The sequence below is a fragment of the Pyrus communis genome, chromosome 2 (assembly GCF_963583255.1).
Source record: "Pyrus communis chromosome 2, drPyrComm1.1, whole genome shotgun sequence".
Taxonomy (NCBI): domain Eukaryota; kingdom Viridiplantae; phylum Streptophyta; class Magnoliopsida; order Rosales; family Rosaceae; genus Pyrus; species Pyrus communis.
The window spans coordinates 30,302,291-30,323,151 of NC_084804.1; the positions used below are offsets into that span (position 1 = coordinate 30,302,291).

The 20,861-nt window shown below is 38.5% G+C and overlaps 1 protein-coding gene across 1 annotated transcript; it reads left to right on the forward strand.

Moving 5' to 3' along the window:
- The first annotated feature begins 18,212 nt into the window (after nt 1-18,212).
- LOC137721118 (uncharacterized) lies at nt 18,213-19,292 on the forward strand. The gene has a single exon (XM_068460232.1). The coding sequence runs from the start codon at nt 18,490-18,492 to the stop codon at nt 19,171-19,173; it is 684 nt and encodes a 227-aa protein (XP_068316333.1). The 5' UTR covers nt 18,213-18,489; the 3' UTR covers nt 19,174-19,292.
- The last annotated feature ends 1,569 nt before the right edge of the window (nt 19,293-20,861 follow it).

The following is a 20,861-nucleotide window of genomic DNA, read 5'->3' on the forward strand; positions in this document are numbered from 1 at the left end:
TAGGTAATGGAATTGGAAAAGGAGAAATATGAAACTCCTTAGAGGTGGGTAGAATTTTATTTTCTTATAGATATAATTTCCTAATTAAAGTGGTGTGGTCTTTTCTTCATGGTGTCTTTAGTTTTTCGGTTTGCAAAGTTTAGCTCTCGTGACTAGAGTTTATGGTTACTGATGAGTTTGTAATTTGTAGTCAGTGTTTTTTTGGGCACGTGTAGCCTCTTGGATTGTTTTAAGGATTATGCTTGACGTGCCTTATATATATATATACATACATACATACATATATATACATACATACATACATATATATATATATATATATATTTTTTTTTTTTAACGATCCAATCGTTCATCTTTTATGTGAAATTCCACTCCCACATTTCAATATTCAGTTTTCGTTTCGTATTTTCGTGAATTTGTTTTAATTTCGTTAAGTTTGGATCTTTGGTTAGTTTGTTAAAGCTTGATTTTTTGTAGTTAGCCAATAACATTCCATAGACCTTTTGAGGTCACCTTACAATTTTTTGATAGAGTTTGATTTCATAAGAGCGTAGGCGAAAACCATTTGCGAAACGGAGTTATAACGAATGAGATATAAGTAAGCAAAAGAAATGACAAAATTGTGATTTGGACCTTTTATATATAGCAGCCCAACCCATTCAGAACCGGAATTTCTAATTTTGAAAAGTTGACCTGTTAACTCGGTTCCCTGCAAATTTGACTTGTTCATTGGGCAAATTTTCGACATCGTTTCTAGCAATTTTCGATGGCACTAATCTCGACCACCACTTGGGTTCTACTCCTCTCCCCACCCCGAGCAAAACCCACCTAAACTCCTCAACTGTTGTACATGGCAGATCGATGTTATGAAGATCTTGAGATTTCACCATCGGTAATTTGGTAGGTATCAGCTGTTCCAAGGAGACAAGTTGTAGAGAAAAAGTAAAGGAATATAGATAAAAAGAGAAATTGTTCATTCATAACCTTCAGGGAAATACAGATGGGTTCTGTATACCCCATTTCAGCTACTACAGACAAAAGGTCAGGTAACCCCAAGTATTGAGTCACCATATTCTAATATTCCACTACAAGGCAAAGGAAATAACTTAAGGAAATGAGCTAAAGCATATCAAGGTCCTAACAGGGCACACCCCTTAAAACAAGCCTGTCCTCAGGCAACAAAATTAGGGAAACGACTCAAGATGGAGTTTGCATGTTCCCAAGTGGCGTCATGTTCTGGTAGACTGGTCCATTTAATTAACCAACGAGTGACAGCCTTGTTAGCACGTTTGAAATGCCAAGAAGAGTCACTCTTGGCCACTAACAAGGCAGGGGATGAGAAAGGACTCAGGATGGGGCGGATGACGCCGTTGGCGAGCATCTCATCAACTTGGCGCGCCAGTTCTGCTTTCTGTGCATGCCCGTAACGATGCGGTCATACATTAATCGGGCTCGTGCCCCAAAGTAAGGGAATCTGGCGGTCAACAGCATGTTATGGGGGCAAGGAAGTTGGTGGTTGGAAGAGAGCATGATATTGGACCAGGAGGAATGAAATACTAGTCGGTGGTGGTGCAAGAGGTGGAAAGGGCAAAATGATGTTAGAGATGTGCGTGACAACGCTGAGGGAAGTACAGGAGGAAGCATATGCACTCAACGAAGTAAGAGAACCCAGGGTGGGTGTGGGGGATGACCTCATCAGTTGATAGTTGGTCCCTTGTACGGAAAATTCCAAGATCTTGAGGAGGAAATTCCAACTAATAAAGCCTAACGACTCTAGCCATTCAACCCCTAAAACCATGTCATAACTTGCGATGGCTAAGAAATGAAAGTCACTGGTGAAGGCGTATCCTTGAAGGGACACAGAAACTTTGTGAGAGATGCCTTTGTATGGAAACACATGCCAGTGGCCACCATGACAGCTGCTGTTCGAGAAAGATCTACTTGCAACCCCAAATGAGCTGCCACTTGTGGGTTGAGGAAATTGTGATCAGCCCCAGAATCAATAAAAACCTGAATGGGGGTTTGACGGATGAAGTCTTCCAATAACATAGTGCGGCCACGGGTATGCTTAGTGGTTGAGATAGCATGGAGAGTGATGGGATGTTCAGGTTGTTCAACCACGGTCGGGGGTGGGTCGATGGGGTCGTCAGGTTCTAGAAGCAGAGCTGGTCTGTCATCCTTCGTCAACAACAAAAAGATATGAGACTGGCGGCATTGGTGTCTCGGTCGATACTGGTTATCACAGTTGAAACTGAAACATTGTTCCCTCCGGGCGCACATTTTAGCTTGGGTGAGCTGAATGATTGGCTTGGCTGGTGGGAGGATGGGTGGTGTGGGAGGGAGTTGAAGGTTAACAGACATGGTAGAAGGTTGGACAGGAGAGGAGGAATGAGGCTTAGGGGAGTAGGGAACAGCAGGGGAAAACCCGAAGCGTAGGCCGGGCAACGCCCCTATTTATGCTCATAGATACGAGCGAGTTCAATGGCTTGCTACGTCGTCTTATAGTTCATCCTTGAGACCGCCTAAGAATGCCCCTAAGAGTTTAGCGTTGTTCAATCTGAAATGTGGTAGGAGAGATGGATAAAGTGGCCTACGTACACCTCAATCGTGGATATTTGTGTGATATTAGAAAGAGCCATATTGAAATTGAGGGGGTCTGATGGCCCAAACCGCAGCAGCAACTAGGTTGTGAAACTGGCCCAAGAAGAGAAGGGGTACCGCATCTGAAACCAACGGAGCCAATAGGCAGCGTCTCCGTCTAAGTGAAGACCGACCACTGTCACTTGGCAATTGTCCTCGATCTCATGGTAGTCCAAAAACTCATCCGCCATAGCAATCCAACCATATGGATCATCCTCAAAGAAGCGAGGAAGTTCAATTTTCAAGTGCCTAGGGCTCGATGGTGTAGGAGATGAGGGTGGGTAGGTGTGGGTCCCGTATGACTCGGGGGCTAAGAGTGGCAGAAAGGGTCCAGTCGAAGGTGGTGAGAGATATCTGGAGGTGGATGGATGACTCAGGGATTAGGTTATTGTGGGAATGGGTGGGGTGAAGGGAAGGGAAGAGGGACAAGTGACCAAATGAGAGCTGGTAGGTTAGGTGGTGGAGAGCGGGTAGGAGGGTGATAAACCCTATGTGGGAGGAGGCTGGGGAGTGAGAGCGGTGGGGAAGGGGGTGGAGCCGAGGGAAATGGGGTTGGAGCCAATAGGTATTTGGGAAGAGGGTGGGGGTGGGTTCTTGAGAGATTGAATTTCGTCGAGAATGGTTTGTTGAACTTGGTCATGGCGGAGCCGGTGGACGAATAGATCTACAATGGACTGTTAGAGGTCAACGATATGATGCTGGAGGTTGTCATAGCGAACGTTCACCATGGATAGGAAGTCCTGGAGTTGTTGTTGTTGAAACTTTCGGTCCAGCTCTGCCTCTGTGATCTCGGCCACCGTAACCGACGCCAAATGGTAGGTATTAGCCGTTCCAAGGAGATAAGTTGCAGAGAAAAAGTAAAAGGATATAGATAAAAAGAGAAATTGTTCATTCATAACCTTCAGGGAAATACAGATACGTTCTATATACCCTATTTCAGCTACTACAGAAAAAATGTTAGGTAACCCCAAGTGCCGAGTCACCATATTCTAATATTCCACTACAAAGCAAAGGAAATAACTTAAGGAAATGATCTAAAGCATATCAAGGTCCTAACACAATCTTGCCGTTTCCATTGGATTTTTTGTCAACCACCATTATCACTCGACAGATCTTGATCCCATGAACAAAACCCTAATTTTGGATTAGGCGTTACTGCAACAATGACGGCGTGACGACGCCGTGAGATTTCTGACCACTTGGACACTTTTCCGGCAAATTTCGCCATCCTCCGACAAAGGTTTGGACTGGCTTCTGAGGCTTTAGTCATCGTTTCGTGATTGCATTTTCGTTGGACTTAAGTACCAGCTTTCATGTGACAGGTATCGCTAAGTACAGGGAATTTCAAGTATAATTGTGTCTGGGTTGAGCATCTGGAGTCACTAGGCTTTGTGCCTCTATTTATCTTTCGCTTTAGTACTTCATATAATAGCCTATGGCTGTTCTATATTAGATTATTTGTATATGTATGTGGGAGAGACCTTCTTGTATGTATTTTATTGAACTACTGGATTTAACTTAATTTTTTAATTGTTGTACAATTACATCTTGACCTCATGTGTTGATGCTAGACATATCTCAAGATTGGGGCGTAACATTGTATACCTCAAAGATCATGTCTACCAAAATTCATCCAAATTCAAAACCATATAACTATTGGATTACATTTGGTGTTGTTTTGTAGAACTGTATTCGTCCATTTTCTTCATTACAAATGAGTGTCTTAATGGTTTTAGATTTATCTAATTTTTTTCAAAGATGATCTATAAATGATGTACTAAAACATAGATGGTTTAAATCTTTGAAATAAATTAAAAAGTAGGCTCTACAAAATAGACACACACAAACACACACACACACACACACACACACACACACATTCTTTACTATATTCTTAATAAAATTTCTTTTCATCTAGAAAAAAACTTCAATTTTTTAACTATTTTCTTTATGCTAACAATATTTTACTTATAGCTAAAAATTAGGTGCATAGAGACAATATATTTGCTCTCACCAATGTACCTACACGACTAAATTTCTTTAAAAGTGAGTTTGACATTAAACTTCCTGACAAGTTTTTTAAAAGAGTAATGTTAGAGATACCACATTTTTGTACACATTGATATACCATCTAATGTGCATATGAGGAATTCAACCATTATCCAATCAAATAATTAGCATGGCATATAAACACCACTTGCCCCATAAAATGGTGCACCACTATGTTATAGTAAAAAAAAAAAAAAAAAAAATTGACCTCATTAACATTTTCCATTTTAATAACTAAGGACACAACTCATTAAAAGCAGCGCAATGATTAGACCTACTCCAATCCTTGGAGTAAAACTCAAATTTTAGGTTCTAAACTTATCCCAACTTGCTCCAACCCTTGGGGCAAATATGAGTTTTAACCCAAAACTCATTTGTGGGGCAAATTTAGCCCAGGATTCCCCCTGGATTAGTGGGACTGGCCCACCATATATGTGTATTTTTTTAATTTTATAAATTCATTGAATCCAACGGCTAAAATCTAATATGATCAAATCGAACGGTAAAAAAAAAACAAATGGTTTAAATTTAAATCCAAAGGCTAAAGTAATTACAAAAAAAAATCTTTTTTGTGTTTCATATTTTTTTCATAGTGTTCCACGAGTTTTATGGTGTCGGGTTAGTGATTTTTCAATATTTATCATAATCTAAATATTTTTTGGTTAAAATGTTCATAAAATAAAATTAGGATAATCTACATAATGTTTTTTTTTTTTTTTTTTTTTTTCAGTTACTTTAAGAAAAAAAATTATCCTAAATTCATTCTTGAATAATCTCAGGACAAAAATTTAACTCATAAGGGTTGGAGGAGAAAACTATTTCTAGGTTAAAACCTAAATTTTCTGGGTTAAAAGTTTTAGGTTTTAACCCAAGGGTTGGAGATGGTCTTAGTACATGATGATTTGCAAACGATTGGGTGTTAATAACATGGACTACGTCTTTTTTTTTTTTCCTCCAAACAAATGGTATTATCTAGGCTATAGGGAAGAGGGGGTGGGCTTAGTCTCACAATGGGCTAACAATAATGTGGTTCAAAATTACCTTTGGTGAGAATCAAACATAAGACCTCTCATTTACAAGTGAAGATAAATATCACTAGACCGTAGTACTAAGTGGCACATCTTTTTGAAAAATAAGAATTTCATTAATAAAATAAATTGAGAAATACTCAACATGGAATACAATTTTATGATTGCAAACTCAACCTAAAGATAATACAAAAAATCACCCCCATCTAACCTAATAGAAATATAATGTTCGTGCATCACTTTCTGATGAACTTGCAAAAGACAACACGCCTTCACAAAGAAGCCCTATTCTAAGACATCAGGAAAAGGTTTCCATAAGCCTTGGCCATACCAGAATAAACAAACTCCTCAGAAGTACGATCCCTTGGCCATGAGTGAGCCATACCTAACCAATATTTTATATAAGCTAACAAGATCTAAACCTTGCCAACTGTATCAACACCGTCCATGCACACGAGATAAACACGGTACCATCACCTAAGTACAGTGCAAAGACAAACGACACTACGGCTATAAATTCCCGTAAACCATTGCAACAACACCACAAGAGAAACACCACACCACCGTCTAATTCAAAAACACCACACCACCCTCTAATTTATGTTGTTTTCCTTTTATAACTTTTGAAACGTTGGTTTTTAAACAAAAGTACATTTTATTAATAATTAAATCAGTTTAATCGTAAAGAACATTCTTAATCCATACCAAACTAGAACCATTAAGTAATGCGAGTTCTCTTTTGCTAAAGCCTAATAAAACTCACTTACACTACTTTTGAGTCATAGGTTATGGTCGTTGTCCAGCAAAATCTCTAATGAGGTATAATTCCGTAACGTTCATCCATGATTTGCATTCCTGTGCTGTGAATTGTTAGGGTTTCCTTTTCCTTTGCTTCGTGGCACAAGGTTTTTCTAGTTCTACCTGAAAGAGAATTTTCCAATAAAAATGTCCTAAGTTTAAAAAAAAAAAAAAAATAATTGTAATAGATAGAGTACAACTTGATGGGTTGGAAGGTCTATCTAACTCTAATCAATATTTTGCCATAAACGATAACTTCTTTACAAGAGAAATTTTTTTTTATTAATTTCAAATTTAAAGTGCTTGTTGACACACTAGGGCCTGGATATTCAAATAGACATCAAAATCAAGCCTTGTTGGTCGACAACTGGAAGATGACGAAACCATAATATGCAAATAATGTGTAAAAAGTACGAGTAAATTAAAATCAAAGTCTAGAACAAAATTAATCTGAGAGTGAGAGTGCGCAGTGCGGGAAGAACCATTATTACAAAAGTATGTAGTGTTAGAGCATAGACAACAGTGTAGTAAAGGTAAGAATATTCCCATCCTGGGTAGGATGGATATTATACAACTAACAAGAAATAAATTTCCTACATTATTAGAAGTGGATGTGAGAATGTTTCGTTCATCATTGAATCCAGCTCCTTAGTCTTTGAGGTGCAAAAAACAGAAAATATGAGTAGGCAAAACTAAGAATTTTATACAAACTTTTGTTTTTTTTCACAACATAATAAACCTCACTCTAAAACCAACGCAAATAGTATAAAAGTAGTTATGCTAAGGATACGGTAAATTTCAAAAATCTTAACAATGCAACACAATATGCTCATCAAAATGCAAATCTTAACAATGCAACACAATATGCTCATCAAAATGCAGACACACAAGTCCATGTAGAAAGTAGCTACATGACAAGCTGGGTTTAATAGTCTATGTTCGAATACTACATATAAATGAAGTTAGCGCTAAGCGCGTCAAGTATGAGCGCTAGATGCAAAAACAACTAGTACAAGATGACACCTACAATGGATCCAATGTGAGCTAACTGTCAGTTGTGAACATACACGTGATGCTGTTCCTGACCCGGATGAGCACTATAAACACCGGTGTAAGTATGCATAATGAGCACATAAAATATATATGATCATGCCAACATAATTTCATAAATCTTAGCACCATCAATAATACTTGTATTTGTAAGTAAAAAGCATGGCATGATGTAAATATACTTCATCGAAGCAGTCATGGAAACTATATATAAGATACGCTTGAAAATAAATCCTACTCAATGATATGTTGTTAGGTCATAGCAAGCTTGCCTTGCTTGGCTTGGGATAAGTCTCTCTTATACGGGAAACCACTATACTAATCAACTACTCAAAGCTTGTAAATACTAAGGAAAATACTCAAAATTCCCTTTGTTTGCTCAAAACGAAGGGTGAAAGTACTTGAAATAGGATCACACGCTATCATGCGTCCGGCGGCTAAGCACCACTGCATGCGTTGTCATTAACAGTGAAATTGCAGCTGCAGTGCGACAAGGGATCGTGTGCCTATACGTCTCAAGGAAGTCTCGAAACAGCTCATGGGAGCTAATCTTAACATAAGCGGCCTTAACGTAGCCCACCTTGCTAGAAGACCTACCTTGGCTATACAAGGGTAAAAGATATTCATCACCTTTATCGCTAAATAGAGGAATCTTGAAGAATTCTTTGAGGGAGACAAAAAGAAAGAGAAAAAGAAAAAAAATGTATATATATAAAGGAGATGCTAGGCTACAACCAGCACCCTGCGACCCAATTAGCAAGTGGATGCAAGTGACATTCCCCTCAAGGCCAGGCCACCAGGAGCCCAGCCCCTTTCCTCTCTCCATTAACAGGTCCCTGACCCTCTCCTATGTGACAACCCATCCTTAATTTCATGATTTCATTAATTTTAAAAGAGTGAATTGATGAAAATGTTCCCAAAGGCAAGATCGCTAACTTTTGCTGACTGTCATTTTGTGATGTGTTTGGGCTATTATTTTATCATATTCTTGAAGTACTTAACGGTATGAACGCATAGGTGCAAACTGAACTGAAATTGGAGTTACGATGAAGATTTTACAAACTATGGGGGGTGATGGGCGTTTTGGTAAATTCACGTTACAGGAGATATTTTTCTATATTTTCATTGGTGACTTTGACCTGTGTGCCATGTAGGGCCCACACCCCATACTTCTCCATCTATTTCGGGCCTCCCACTTTCCAAGCGTTTCACTCATTTGTCACTCTCTCTCTCTCTTTACTCAACCAACCCTTTGTTGCCACCTCACCCCCTTACTCAAGCTGTCTCATCTTTCATAGCTCTCTCCCTCTCTTTCTAACTCAGGACCCTCTCTCATTCTTGGAAAATAGAGACCCCATACCTCGCCTCTCTAGCGAGCTCCATCACCTCCGTCGCACCACATCACCATCACCACTTCATTCATTTTCTCAAACCCAGGCCAAAATCCTTGAATCTCGACAGTGACAGACCACTGTACATGTTTTTCTTCTCCCGACGAACTCTGGCGAGTTCTCGTCATCTCTGCTGAAAGGTAAGACCTGAAACATTCCTATTAATTTGTAGATCGTGCCTAAGACTACGATTGGGAAGTTTTTGAAACGGGTTGGTGTGTTTTGAACGCAGAAACCACATCGGGAAGTTTTACCATATTTTTTGGCGAACCCAAGAGACTTGCAGGTATTTTCCGGCCTACTCCGGCCATGGCTGGGAGTTGTAGTGGTATACTTTGATTCCTCGTCCTTTAAGCTTCAATTTGGTAAATTAGGTTACTAGTGTTGGTTGAATTGTGGAGTCGATCGGAACCAGTGAACTTCCAGCTTTCCCTTTCGCAAAAACTAGCGATCGGAGAAGAAGAAAAAAAAAAGGAAAGCCCAAGCCTAAACCCCGATCCAAGCCTGGATTCGAACCGGATCCGAACCAGCCGACCCAACCCATTTCTAAATTGGGTTAGGAATATTCTCAAGAATATTCCTTACGTTGACATTTTCGAAATTTTCTCAAAAACCCTCCTAAGCTAATTTTGACGCCCTGAGTCCGTTTTTTGACACTATTTAGTGAAATGCTGAAGTTTTAATGTAGTTGACCGGCTCGGCATCTCGGTTGACATTTTAGGGTTGACCGTTGACTCTTTTGTTGACTTTTTTTCGAAAATTGCTCGGGACCCTCCTTAAAATATTTAGACCCGCTGATTCCGAATCTGTTGTCTGTTTCTCCAAATTCAAACATTTTAATTGAGTTTTACTAATGAGTTCCTCCAATATTATGCTTAGGTGAAATTACTATCGGAGACTCCAGCTATCCTAGTTTGAACGGCTGCGACCTCGCAAGTAACTGTGAATGGGTCTTTTCTTTTATATAGTATGTGTGTGTGTGTGTGTGTGTGTGTGTATAATTATTAGTTTCCATTTATACATAGCATAAAGAGTTTCTGCAATGCGCCTAGATTGGCGTAACTTTTATAAGATTTAGCACATTGATATAAATTATGAAGTTATGCTACGTCCTACGGGATGCACACGTATGCATATTATTATTGATGCCACAACTATATTTTTGGCTACGAATGATATTATGTTGACTAGAATTATCGAATCACTGTGGCATGACTATATTTATGTTATCTGCTCATCGTTTGCTGCATCAGTGTTAGTACTCACCCATGTCAGGGCCAGTCTTTCACGTGTATGTGCACATCACACTATACGCTCACTTTGGATCTATTGTAGGTGCCAATCATGCCGTAGATTGCTATAGGCAATTAGGACTCGTATGTGCTGTGCACAGCGCCAAACTTCATGTGACTGCAATACTGTAGTGTATATCATTGTTACACCCAGTCTTGTTCATGTTAGAATACTGCATGAACTCGTGTGTCGGCATATGTCGCTGAGAACTCGATATGACATGTTTGCTTATGTGAGATTATGTGATTACGGATGTCATGTGCTTACTTACGAAACATTGTGATATTGCAGGCTACGGTAAGTTATTTCATACTCTACGTAGTATGTATATTTTGGAAACTATACTTGTTTTACGATGAGGGGTTATCATGTCTTCGAAAAGATTTTATAAAACTTTATTTTTAGGCCCACTCACCCTTGTTTTTTTGCCCCTCCAGGTTTAGTAGCTGAGTTTTTGTGTCCACGAGGATTCTTGGTAAACCACGGCATAGGTGGTTACCTTCGATGGTATAATTCTTATCCTACTTTACTGTACTTTACTTATGCTCTGACATCACATGTGAAATGGGTTCATCTCCGCTCACCAACGCACTCTTATATTTGGGCACTTTTAGGTTTAAATTTATTCATATTTTCCACCTTATTACACTTTATGGCTTTATCACCTTCCGAGTCAGGGTGTGTCACCTATGTCTCTCAACCCAACAAAAACAGGAGGCCTGCGCCTCCCTTTACCCTACGTCAATGAGCCAGGCCTTTAGGCCCAACCTCTTTCCTCTAGTAGTGCGTCCTGAGCCGATCATCTAGTAACCAGCAAGTTGAGCCCAGGCCCATCCCACTCCAGTCCACAGCACCCCAACGACCCTCATTCACAGTAAAAGCCACACCAATTCAGACCTCGACCCCAGCCGAGCCTTCTTGTCAAGCTCCGTGGCTCCAAAAAAATAAAAAGAAAGGAGGAAGAAGAAACATTTAGTTTTTTTCTTACCTTGGTACATCATGGAGAAAAAGAACAACGACGATCAACTCTTTGCAAGAGCGAGCAAAGAAGAAGACTAGGGGATGGAGTGCAATTTCCTCTAATTGTCTCTCTTTCTTGTTAGGATAAAAATTATGCTCCAAATTTATTTAACTCTCTACTTAAGGTAGACTTAAACAAGTTTTGGTGACAATTGATTTCTCTTTCCTAAAAAACTTTACTTTCAAGTCAAAATGCAGAATCTAGAACAAATCAGGAAACAACTCTCTGCTTGCCTACTTAGCTTGGGATTTTCTACATCTCCTACCCTTTTCTACCTGTAGCCCAGTAGGTGTGTTGAGGGGGGGGGAGTGGGGTATTTATGGAGTCGAAAATAATTTCAAAATCCAAGAGATGACATATGAATTTTTTTTTTTACGAAGACAAGAATGCCCTCATTAAATAGGCAGGGCCCACAAATATTCCTACGCGCAATCCAAAATCCACAAAGGCTTAAGCAATAGATTACAACATCACCAAGCTCCCCTGCTCGTGGCAAGGAAGAAAAGTAAAAGGCGTTAAAGATGGGATTAATTGCAAAATCCTATCTTTAACACTCTCTTAAATTGAAGATCAACTCAAACAAGGAATCCTCATCACATTAAATCAAGGATACTTCCTTGATCATCCTAAAATATTATCTAATAATTAATATCTTTGGATTATTCTTTCTTCATTCATCCTACGGATGACTTGAAGCCGCCATGTGTAGGGTGAATCCTACATCTAGGTCCGCCACCTCCCTGTAAATACCTCATCTCACCAACTTCTGTAGCTTTGGCTACACACTTAAGCCCTAAACTCTTTCTTTTTAAAGAAACTAACTTAGACATCAACGATCTATTGGTCACACCCCCACCCCCCTCCCGAAAAAAAAAACCTCATAGGCGCCTGTGGCTTTGGCCTTGATCAAAGGTGTTTATTCATTTTATAGGTACAATTTTGTCAAGACTGAAGATTGCCGAATTTTGCTACCACAATACTACTCTAGGATCAAATTTGGGTTTACCAATAACTCTCCCTTTAGTAGTAGACTTAGATGAGACCCCAACATTGAAATGAAGGTCATCTAAAGGTTTATCAACCACATCCTTTAAATGCGTCTAGGCCTTCCCACCTTCTTTTTCCCATTGGCTTGAACAATTTGTGCATCCTTTGTTTTAACTTTCTCCCTAGGATCAACCTGTCTTGAAATATTGCTTTATTCACCAATATTTTTAGCCTTGAAATTCACCTGCACATCAACATTCTCCTCTGAACTTTTCTCTACATCAGTTCTTTCCAAAATCTCAAAACGAGAACCAGATGCATCCGGCGTCACCTTAGTGGTCTTAGTACTAATACTTGTGTTATTTTAGAAATAAGTGAGGGTATAATGAGGAGGAAAAATCCATTTTGATTCCCCCAACAACTCGAAATTCAATTCCCACTTAAATGTAGAGAATTCAATTCCTCCAAATTTTGAAGTTGGATTCTAAAATTTGCGTGGATTCCACCAACTTTTTTATTCCCAATATTTGGTAAATACTAAATCCTATAATCAAAATTTAATTCCGCATTTTGATTCCGATTACCTTTACGTAAACAGGTCATAAGCAATCCGTACACCTTATGGAGAAGAACACGTTCATTAGAACTTCCTAATACTCTCAATTTTAGTAATTATATGTACAAATTGTTTGAGTTTGGCTCTAACTTCCTTTTCTTCCTGTCATGATGTCCACACAAATGACTTATGAACGTATTACATATCATGTGGTTTACAAAGAGGTGATATTTTTAGGTGAATTCCATGATTGATGGGGAAGATGTAAAACAACCAACGGTATGATTCATAAGGAGCCACACGGCCTTGTGGTCCGCAAGTAAAAGAGAGGCACATTATTTTTGGTGGGTCAATTTGGGTACGGAAGCAACTGAAAGCCAAACTAAAAGAAGAAAAGGTAATGTCCTAATTAAAAGAAGTCATTTGAAGAAAAAGAAATGAAATAAAGCAAGAGAAAGTTAAGTCTTACTTGGCACATTCTTAGTAAGTAAGAAATTGAGCCCAGAATCTAGATGACAAGGATATGGATTTGTATGTGTTTGCCACCTGGACTGTGGAAGTCAAGTACCAATAATTTATCTTAATATGGTTTTTTTTTTTTTTTGTTTTTTTTTTTTAAAGGACAACTGGTAGCTAGCTACGGTTATCTAGCATTTCCAAGCCAAGAGACCCTATAGAGAATTTCATCCTATCTGTAGCCATAGTCAAGCAAATTCATCAGCTCAGAGCACCGAACTCGGGACCTCCCACAAGTTTTTGTTTATTGGGAAGTTGTGGTCCACGCTCTTACCACTGGGTCACTTGTTGTGAATATTTATCTTAATATTTTCATTTGAAGTATAAATAAAAGATATATATGTTAATATGTTGATTTAGATATTTCAGACATATGATGTTGTTAGATTAATATCAAGTAAAAATTTTATTTGAATGTACTTTCGTAGCACTGGACGCATCTAACATATCATTTATGCTTTTTTGTTGTTTCCTTTATTACTGAAACAGGAAGAAGGATACGACCATGGAGCATCTTCTGTCATTGGGAAGAAGTACGCCAATACGCAGTTGGTATTTTTCAACTTCTGTTTTGACAAACAATATAAGGAAAATGAAGAATCGAACTTATGAGATTTTAGTGTGTAGGTGAATAATTCTTCGCCAATATTATATTCCATGCTATTAGACGATATGGGGTGACTGATGCTGCATATGACTGATGCTACATAAGTCACCCCACTGATGTTGGATATGGATATTAGGCAATATGGGGTGACTGATGCTGCCAGATTTTATGTTCCCTCTTTCCATGGGATTCTCTATTCAGTCTAATCCCTTAATTTGAGGAAGATTGACATCTAGATGACTTGTTGTTAGTTGTGTTCTAGCTACTTGCTGCACTCCCTTAATTTAAGGAGTGACAACTTTAGGGTTTACCAGGTTAGTAAGATTTGCCAAGGTAGGGTTGCTTGCAACCTTCTACCTCATTATATATCCCCCCTTGTACATTCAATCAAAATATGAAAAATACATTGAAACTTAAAGCTAAAATTTCCACATGGTATTAGAGCGGGTTCTTTTGTAACCTGTCTTTGCCATTTTTGCTGCTCCGTTATTCTTGCTGGAAATGAAAAGGTATCACTAAAGGAAGCACCAGGTATACTCAAAGCCTTCACTATTACCTTATTGACTAGTACTGAAAATGATGTTAGGTAATAGATTCAGCCACCACAGATCATATGACAAACAAAGTCACAAACTTGCATCATTTTAAACGTTTTTCGAGTCCTTCACATGTTTCAGTTGGAAATGGACAAAATGTCTTAGTTTTTGGCAAAGGGGAAGTAAACTTACTCTCACACAAAACACCCTCCACTGCCTTATATGTACCAACCTTTCCTTTCCAACTTCTGTCAATTGGAAAAATCACTAACACCCTATATTGCTGTACTATTTTCTCACCAGATAATGTAATTTTTCAGGATGTTCTCACCATGAAGATGATTGGTGAAGGGATTTTCATAAATGGACTTTACTACTTGTGCAAGAATGCCTGCTTTTCTCGGGCTCTTCAAGCTTAATCGAAGTCCATAGATACTTTTGCATAAAAGATTAGCCCATCCCTCAGAAGCTGTCTTGTCAAAACTATTTCCACATTTTTGTAAATCCCATCTTACTTGTGATACTTGTCAATTTTCTAAGTTTACTAGACTACCTTTTGGTAATTCAATGTCTAGGACAAGTAAACCTTTTGAAATGGTACACACTGATGTATAGGGACCAACAGCTGAATCAATAGAAGGTTTTAAGTATTTTGTTCTATTTGTTGATGACTTCTCTTGAAATATTTTTTTATACCTTATGAAATCAAAGAGTAAAGTCCCAAACATTTTCAAAGACTTTCATCTACATGTTCAAACTCCATTTCAATCAAACATTAAAGTCTTAAGATCTGACAATGGCACTGAATTTCTATCCAACAACATGCTTCAATACATAAGTTCTCAGGGCATCATACATCAAACCAGTTGTGTAGGAACTCCCTAACAAAATGGAGTAACCGAGAGAAAGAATAGGGATCTCTTAGAGAAGACTCGTGCCCTTATGCTTCACATGAATGTTCCAAAGACATTTTGGTCATTTCTAAACCTCACTGCCACTTATCTCATCAATCAACTCCCAAGTCGAGTGCTAGAATTCAAAACTCCTTATAAAGTACTCAAAGGTAGAAAAATTGATTTGACACACCTCAATGTATTTGGATGTGTTTGCTTTGTTCACATTCAAGCCTTGAATCATGACAAATTAGATGCCAGGGCTACCAAGTGTGTGTTTATGGGTTACTCTTTCACCCAAAAGGGATATAAGTGCTTTAATCCAACCACTAAGAAGTGCATTGTGTCAAAAGATGTGAAGTTTGAAGAAGATTGTCCTTATTTCACTTCCAAAGGAACTACTACAAGTCAGGGGGAGGAATTGTTTGAGTTATTTTCCATTCCCTTAGAACTTTAATCCTTCTGTGTTGGAAGAAAACTTAGTCTCTGTGATTTCTGATGGTGAAGAAGTGCAAACTGACTCAATCATTGCTAGTCTAATTCCTGCTAGTGAAGAGAATGATGAGTCTCACTCTGATCACTCTCAACCTCTCACAGAGCCTCAAGTGATTAAAAGAAATCCTCCTTGAACAAGGAAACCTCCAACTAGGTTGCAAGATTATGTTACATATACCTCACGGCGCCCTATCACTCAAAGCATCAGTTTTCGTGAGTTCTATACATCTCATGCTTCATTTCTCAGTGAAATTGATAAATATTATGAACCTAGGAGTTTCCGAGAAGCATCACTCCTCCACAATGGAATCAAGCCATGCCAGATGAGCTTTTTGCACTGAAAGAAAATAACACTGGAGTTTAGTTCAACTACCACCAGGAAGAAAGGCTGTTGGAAGTCGTTGGATTTACAAGATCAAATTCAAGGCCGATGGTTCTATCGAGAGACACAAAGCTAGACTTATAGCTCAAGGTTTCACCCAGACCTTTGGGGTAGATTACAAAGAAACATTTGCACTTGTGGCCAATTTGAATTCCGTGAGGATTTTATTTTCAGTTGCTGTAAATTATGGGTGGCCCCTCTATCAAATGGATGTGAAGAATGCTTTTCTTCACGGAGAGTTACAAGAAGAAGTGTATATGCAGCCTCCTCCAGGCTATAATGGTCTTGAAGGCAATGGTGTGTATATTGCACAAGGCAATATATTGATTGAAACATTCTCTAAGAGCTTGGTATCCCAAGCTCAGTTCAATACTCGAAAAAGCTGGTTTTATGCGAAGTAATGCTAAGTCCTCACTATTTGTAAGAACTAGTACCCATGGGAAATTAGTGGTTCTCATCTACGTGGAAGATCTCATTATCACAGGAGACAATACTGTTGAAATTGAGGCACGAAACGTTCACTACATCAAACATTTGCTATTAAAGATCTAGGGAGGCTCAAGTATTTTTTGGGTATTGAAATGGCAACATCCTCAAAGGGGTTATTTATACATCAATGCAAATATGTACTAGATCTTCTTCAAGAAGCAAACATGCTTAACTGCAAACCTGCCATCACTCCCAGCTCAATACAGATGGAGAAGCTATGCATGATGTGTGTTATTACCAACGGTTACTATGGAAGCTTATATATCTCACCATCACACATCTAGATATCACATATGTAGTGAGCTTGGCAAGCCAATTTATGCACTCTCCCATTGTTGATCACCTTCACATTGTTAAAAGAATCTTGCGCTACCTCAAGGGGTTAATAGGGCAAGGAATCATCATGTGTAACAATAAGTCCACTACCATTAGTGGCTACACGGATGCAGATTAGGCAGGGAATGCACTTGAAAGAAAATCTACCACAGGCTATTGTACATTTGTGGGGGGCAATCTTGTTACTTGGAAGAGTAAGAAGCAACAAGTAATTGTTCATTCCAGTGTTGAGGCTGAATATCGAGCCATGGCAGCCACTACTTGTGAACTTATTTGGCTTAAAGGGCTTCTTTCATACTTAGGGTTCCCTACTCCGTCCTCTATGTCCTTTATGTGCGATAATCAAGAAGCCATGCACATCGCTGCCAACCCTGTGTTTCATGAAAGAACCAAACATATCGAAGTGGATTGCCATTTCATTAGAGCTCAAGTTCAAACTTAAGTCAAACGGATCATCTTCACACAAAGACATGATCAACTGGCAGATCTCTTTACCAAGGCACTGGCATCAACTCCATTTCATCGTTTTTTGGGCAAGCTTGGCTCAATTAATCTCCTCGATCCAGCTTGAGGGGGAGTATTAGACGATATATGGTGACTGATGCTGCAAGATTTTATGTTCCCTCTTTTCATGGGATTCTCTATTAAGTCTAATCCCATAATTTGAGGAAGATTGACATCTAGATGACTTGTTGATAGTTGTGTGCTAGCTACTTGTTGCACTCCCTTAATTTAAGGAGTGGCATCTTTAGGGTTTATCGGGGTAGTAGGATTTGCCAAGGTAGGGTTGCTTGTAACGTTCTACCTCATTATATATCCCCCCCTTTGTACATTCAATCAAAAATATGAAAAATACATTGAAACTTAAAGCTAAATTTTCCACACATGCTCGTTAATATCCTAATCCTAGTCAACTGTAGTACCATATTCTAGAAAAATAATCATGCAACAAGATAGCCTTAGTATAATGGAGCCTTGGATAAACCCTCAATTTGCAAATTTAAAATAAAGCAAATGAATGGAATATTAAAAAAAGAAAGAAAAGCTATTCTCCTAAAATTTCAAAAAGAAAAAGTTATATATTCTCATGGCCTATAAATACAAAGCCTGCACCATGTAAAGGGTTCAACAACAACACACAATAACACAACATCTCATAATCCAATTTATTTCACTTCATTTCCTCTCTCTCTCTCTCTCTCTCTCTCTCTCTCTCTCTCTTTCTCTTCATGCTTCCAATAGTCAAAATCCTCACAAAATCTACTACTCTGATAGTAGTACCCCTACTGGCTCTCATCAGAGACATGGTAGGTTACGAATCCTCGATCAAAGCCCGAATCCTTTTCGAGTGAGAAACGCAAAATCTTCGAGACCCTTTTCAGGATTTTCATTGATTTCGCTCACTCAGCCCGTTGTCAAAAAATGGATTCAATCAATTTTTATGACATCAAAGCTGAGAAGGCAAACGCAATAATGAAATACCGCCAGCGTCGAAAAATCGCAAAACTCTGTCGGTTGATAGAGGTGCTTGCTGTTCTGCTCTTGCTTTCCAGGTTTTCTGTCCAACTCCCTCATGCTGTCAAGAACTCTGCCTCTTACTTCAAAGACATATCCGGCTTCATGGTAAGTCCTCGCTTCGTGTTTGTCATTGGAAATGTAATAGTTATCATTCTCTACACCAAGTCGGGCAGATTTTCAGCTAAAGACTCGAGCACAGACAGCTCGGGTGGTGATCTTTACGAAGAGTTTGTTCAGAACAGCGAAAAGAATCAAAAACTTCGTGGTGATGGGATTGAGTACCCGGCCATAAAAAAAAGGCCCGAGGATAGTATAGTTTCTGAGCAAGCTCCTCATACTTCGGAAGTCAAGAAGTTCACAAGGAGTCGGTCAGAGATTGTAGAACGCACGGTTTGCAAGAGCTCGCGGCGCTTACTGAAACGATCAGAGACGGAGAAACTAAAGGAAAATGTTCAGTCTGGTGGGAAATTGGCAGGGAGCGTGTACCCTGAAGACGGTATGAGTAACGAGGAGTTTCGAAGGAAGGTTGAGTCCTTCATTGCAAGGCAGCAGAAGTTTCGACTGCAAGAAGAGTTCTCTGTAAACTAGGGTGAAATATGGGGAAGTCTCTGTTTGTGTTCCTTTTTTCTTCTTTTTTTGGGGATTTTTGTTGGGGGGTGTGGGATAGTGGGGTTTGTATTTCTATATGTATTTGTACATAGCTATATCAAGAGTGCAATGTAAATTTATTATACTTTGTTCATATTTCACTATGATTATTCTCCTTTTCCTCGTGACGTTTCATGGATTGGAATAACTCAATAGATTCATTTATGTTAAAGGATGAAGTGAAAGCTAATTTCTAAATTTTGCTCAATTTAAAGGTAGAAGATGAATTAGTCATGAAGAAAACTTATCATTTCCAATCCTAATAAAATGGTACGATATCAAACCCTTTTAAGTTATAATTAAATCTATTTAACTCATTTAATTTGGACAAATTTAGAAGTTGGAAATCAAGTTTCATGCCTTACATCAACATAATTTAAATTTAGTAAATTATCCAATCTGATCTAATATGTGTGTCATAAACGACATTAAACAAGGTAATATGATCATTTAGTCTCGCACTCATGACTAGAGTTCAACTCTCGCTTCATTGCTTCATTGCTTTACGAACCCTAGGCCTACAATCTTTTCCAAAGTTATCCACGTGATAAGACTTTCCAAGCATATACCAATAGGGCAAAAGGAAATTGATAATTAGAGAATTTTCCAGAGGTGTTTGGTAAGGCTCAAATAAATGGGCATAATGGCAAAGAATGTATTCCAAGTTCTGTTCTAACACATTATAATGCATAAATTCCAAATTTTATTGTTAATTACCATAATGGGATAAGTTAGGATCATAAAGTCTGATGAGTGTGGCCCTATGAAACTGAAACAAATATCGCAAATTGTAGCTTGTTTGGTGAACTGGATTAGATTGGGCCTTAGGAATATGATTAGATTGACAGAGATGCGTCACATAACTCATGCGTGTGATTGTGTTACATAACCCAACATATTTTCCCTTATTTCAGATTTGTAGCCAATCCAGTCCTTGTTACAATTTTTCTTACCAAACATTAGCTGGGCTACAAGTCAAATTTAATTAGAAATAACTCATCTCATCCTGCTCACCAAACGGGTCTTCCCCCAAAGCAGTTTTGACAGCCAGTTTTTCAGCCATTCCATAATCCAGACTTGGGTGGACAGTTTCATATGGATGAGCATCCTTACAGTTTTATTCTTTACCCCAACAACACAAGACCAAAGTAAGAGGGACATCATCCAACCATACAAAGCACTAGATGTTGGTACACAGTGTACTTCTAATGACCTTTGATATACCCACTAAACTATAACCTTATTGGATTCGCAATATTTTAAACAGAATTTAGAAAAGAGTTCTTCATATTACTTGTAGTTTATTTAAAGAAGTGTGTGTATGAATTTGTGTAAAATAAAAGAATTGGTAGACTTACTGTTACTACTTGGTACAAGCTAGGAGTCAAGAAGCTCTAGTTTGATAAACGATCTTCGAGTGCGTTTTTGCTCATTATCTTAAAATGTTTGTGATGCTCATCATTCTGTTAATTATCATTCAATGAATTTAAATTTTAAAATTTGTATAGTAGATAGATCAATTTAAACTCATCCAACGAACAACCAAAAGGGTGGTGAGTATTACCAGTACCTCGGAATGGTGAGCAAATATATTTCCAAGATCTTCAAGAATGTTCTTGCCATATGGC

Coding starts and splice junctions, on each gene's coding strand:
- LOC137721118 (XM_068460232.1), top strand. CDS start 18,490: ATGGATTCAATCAATTTTTATGACATCAAAGCTGAGAAGGCAAACGCA.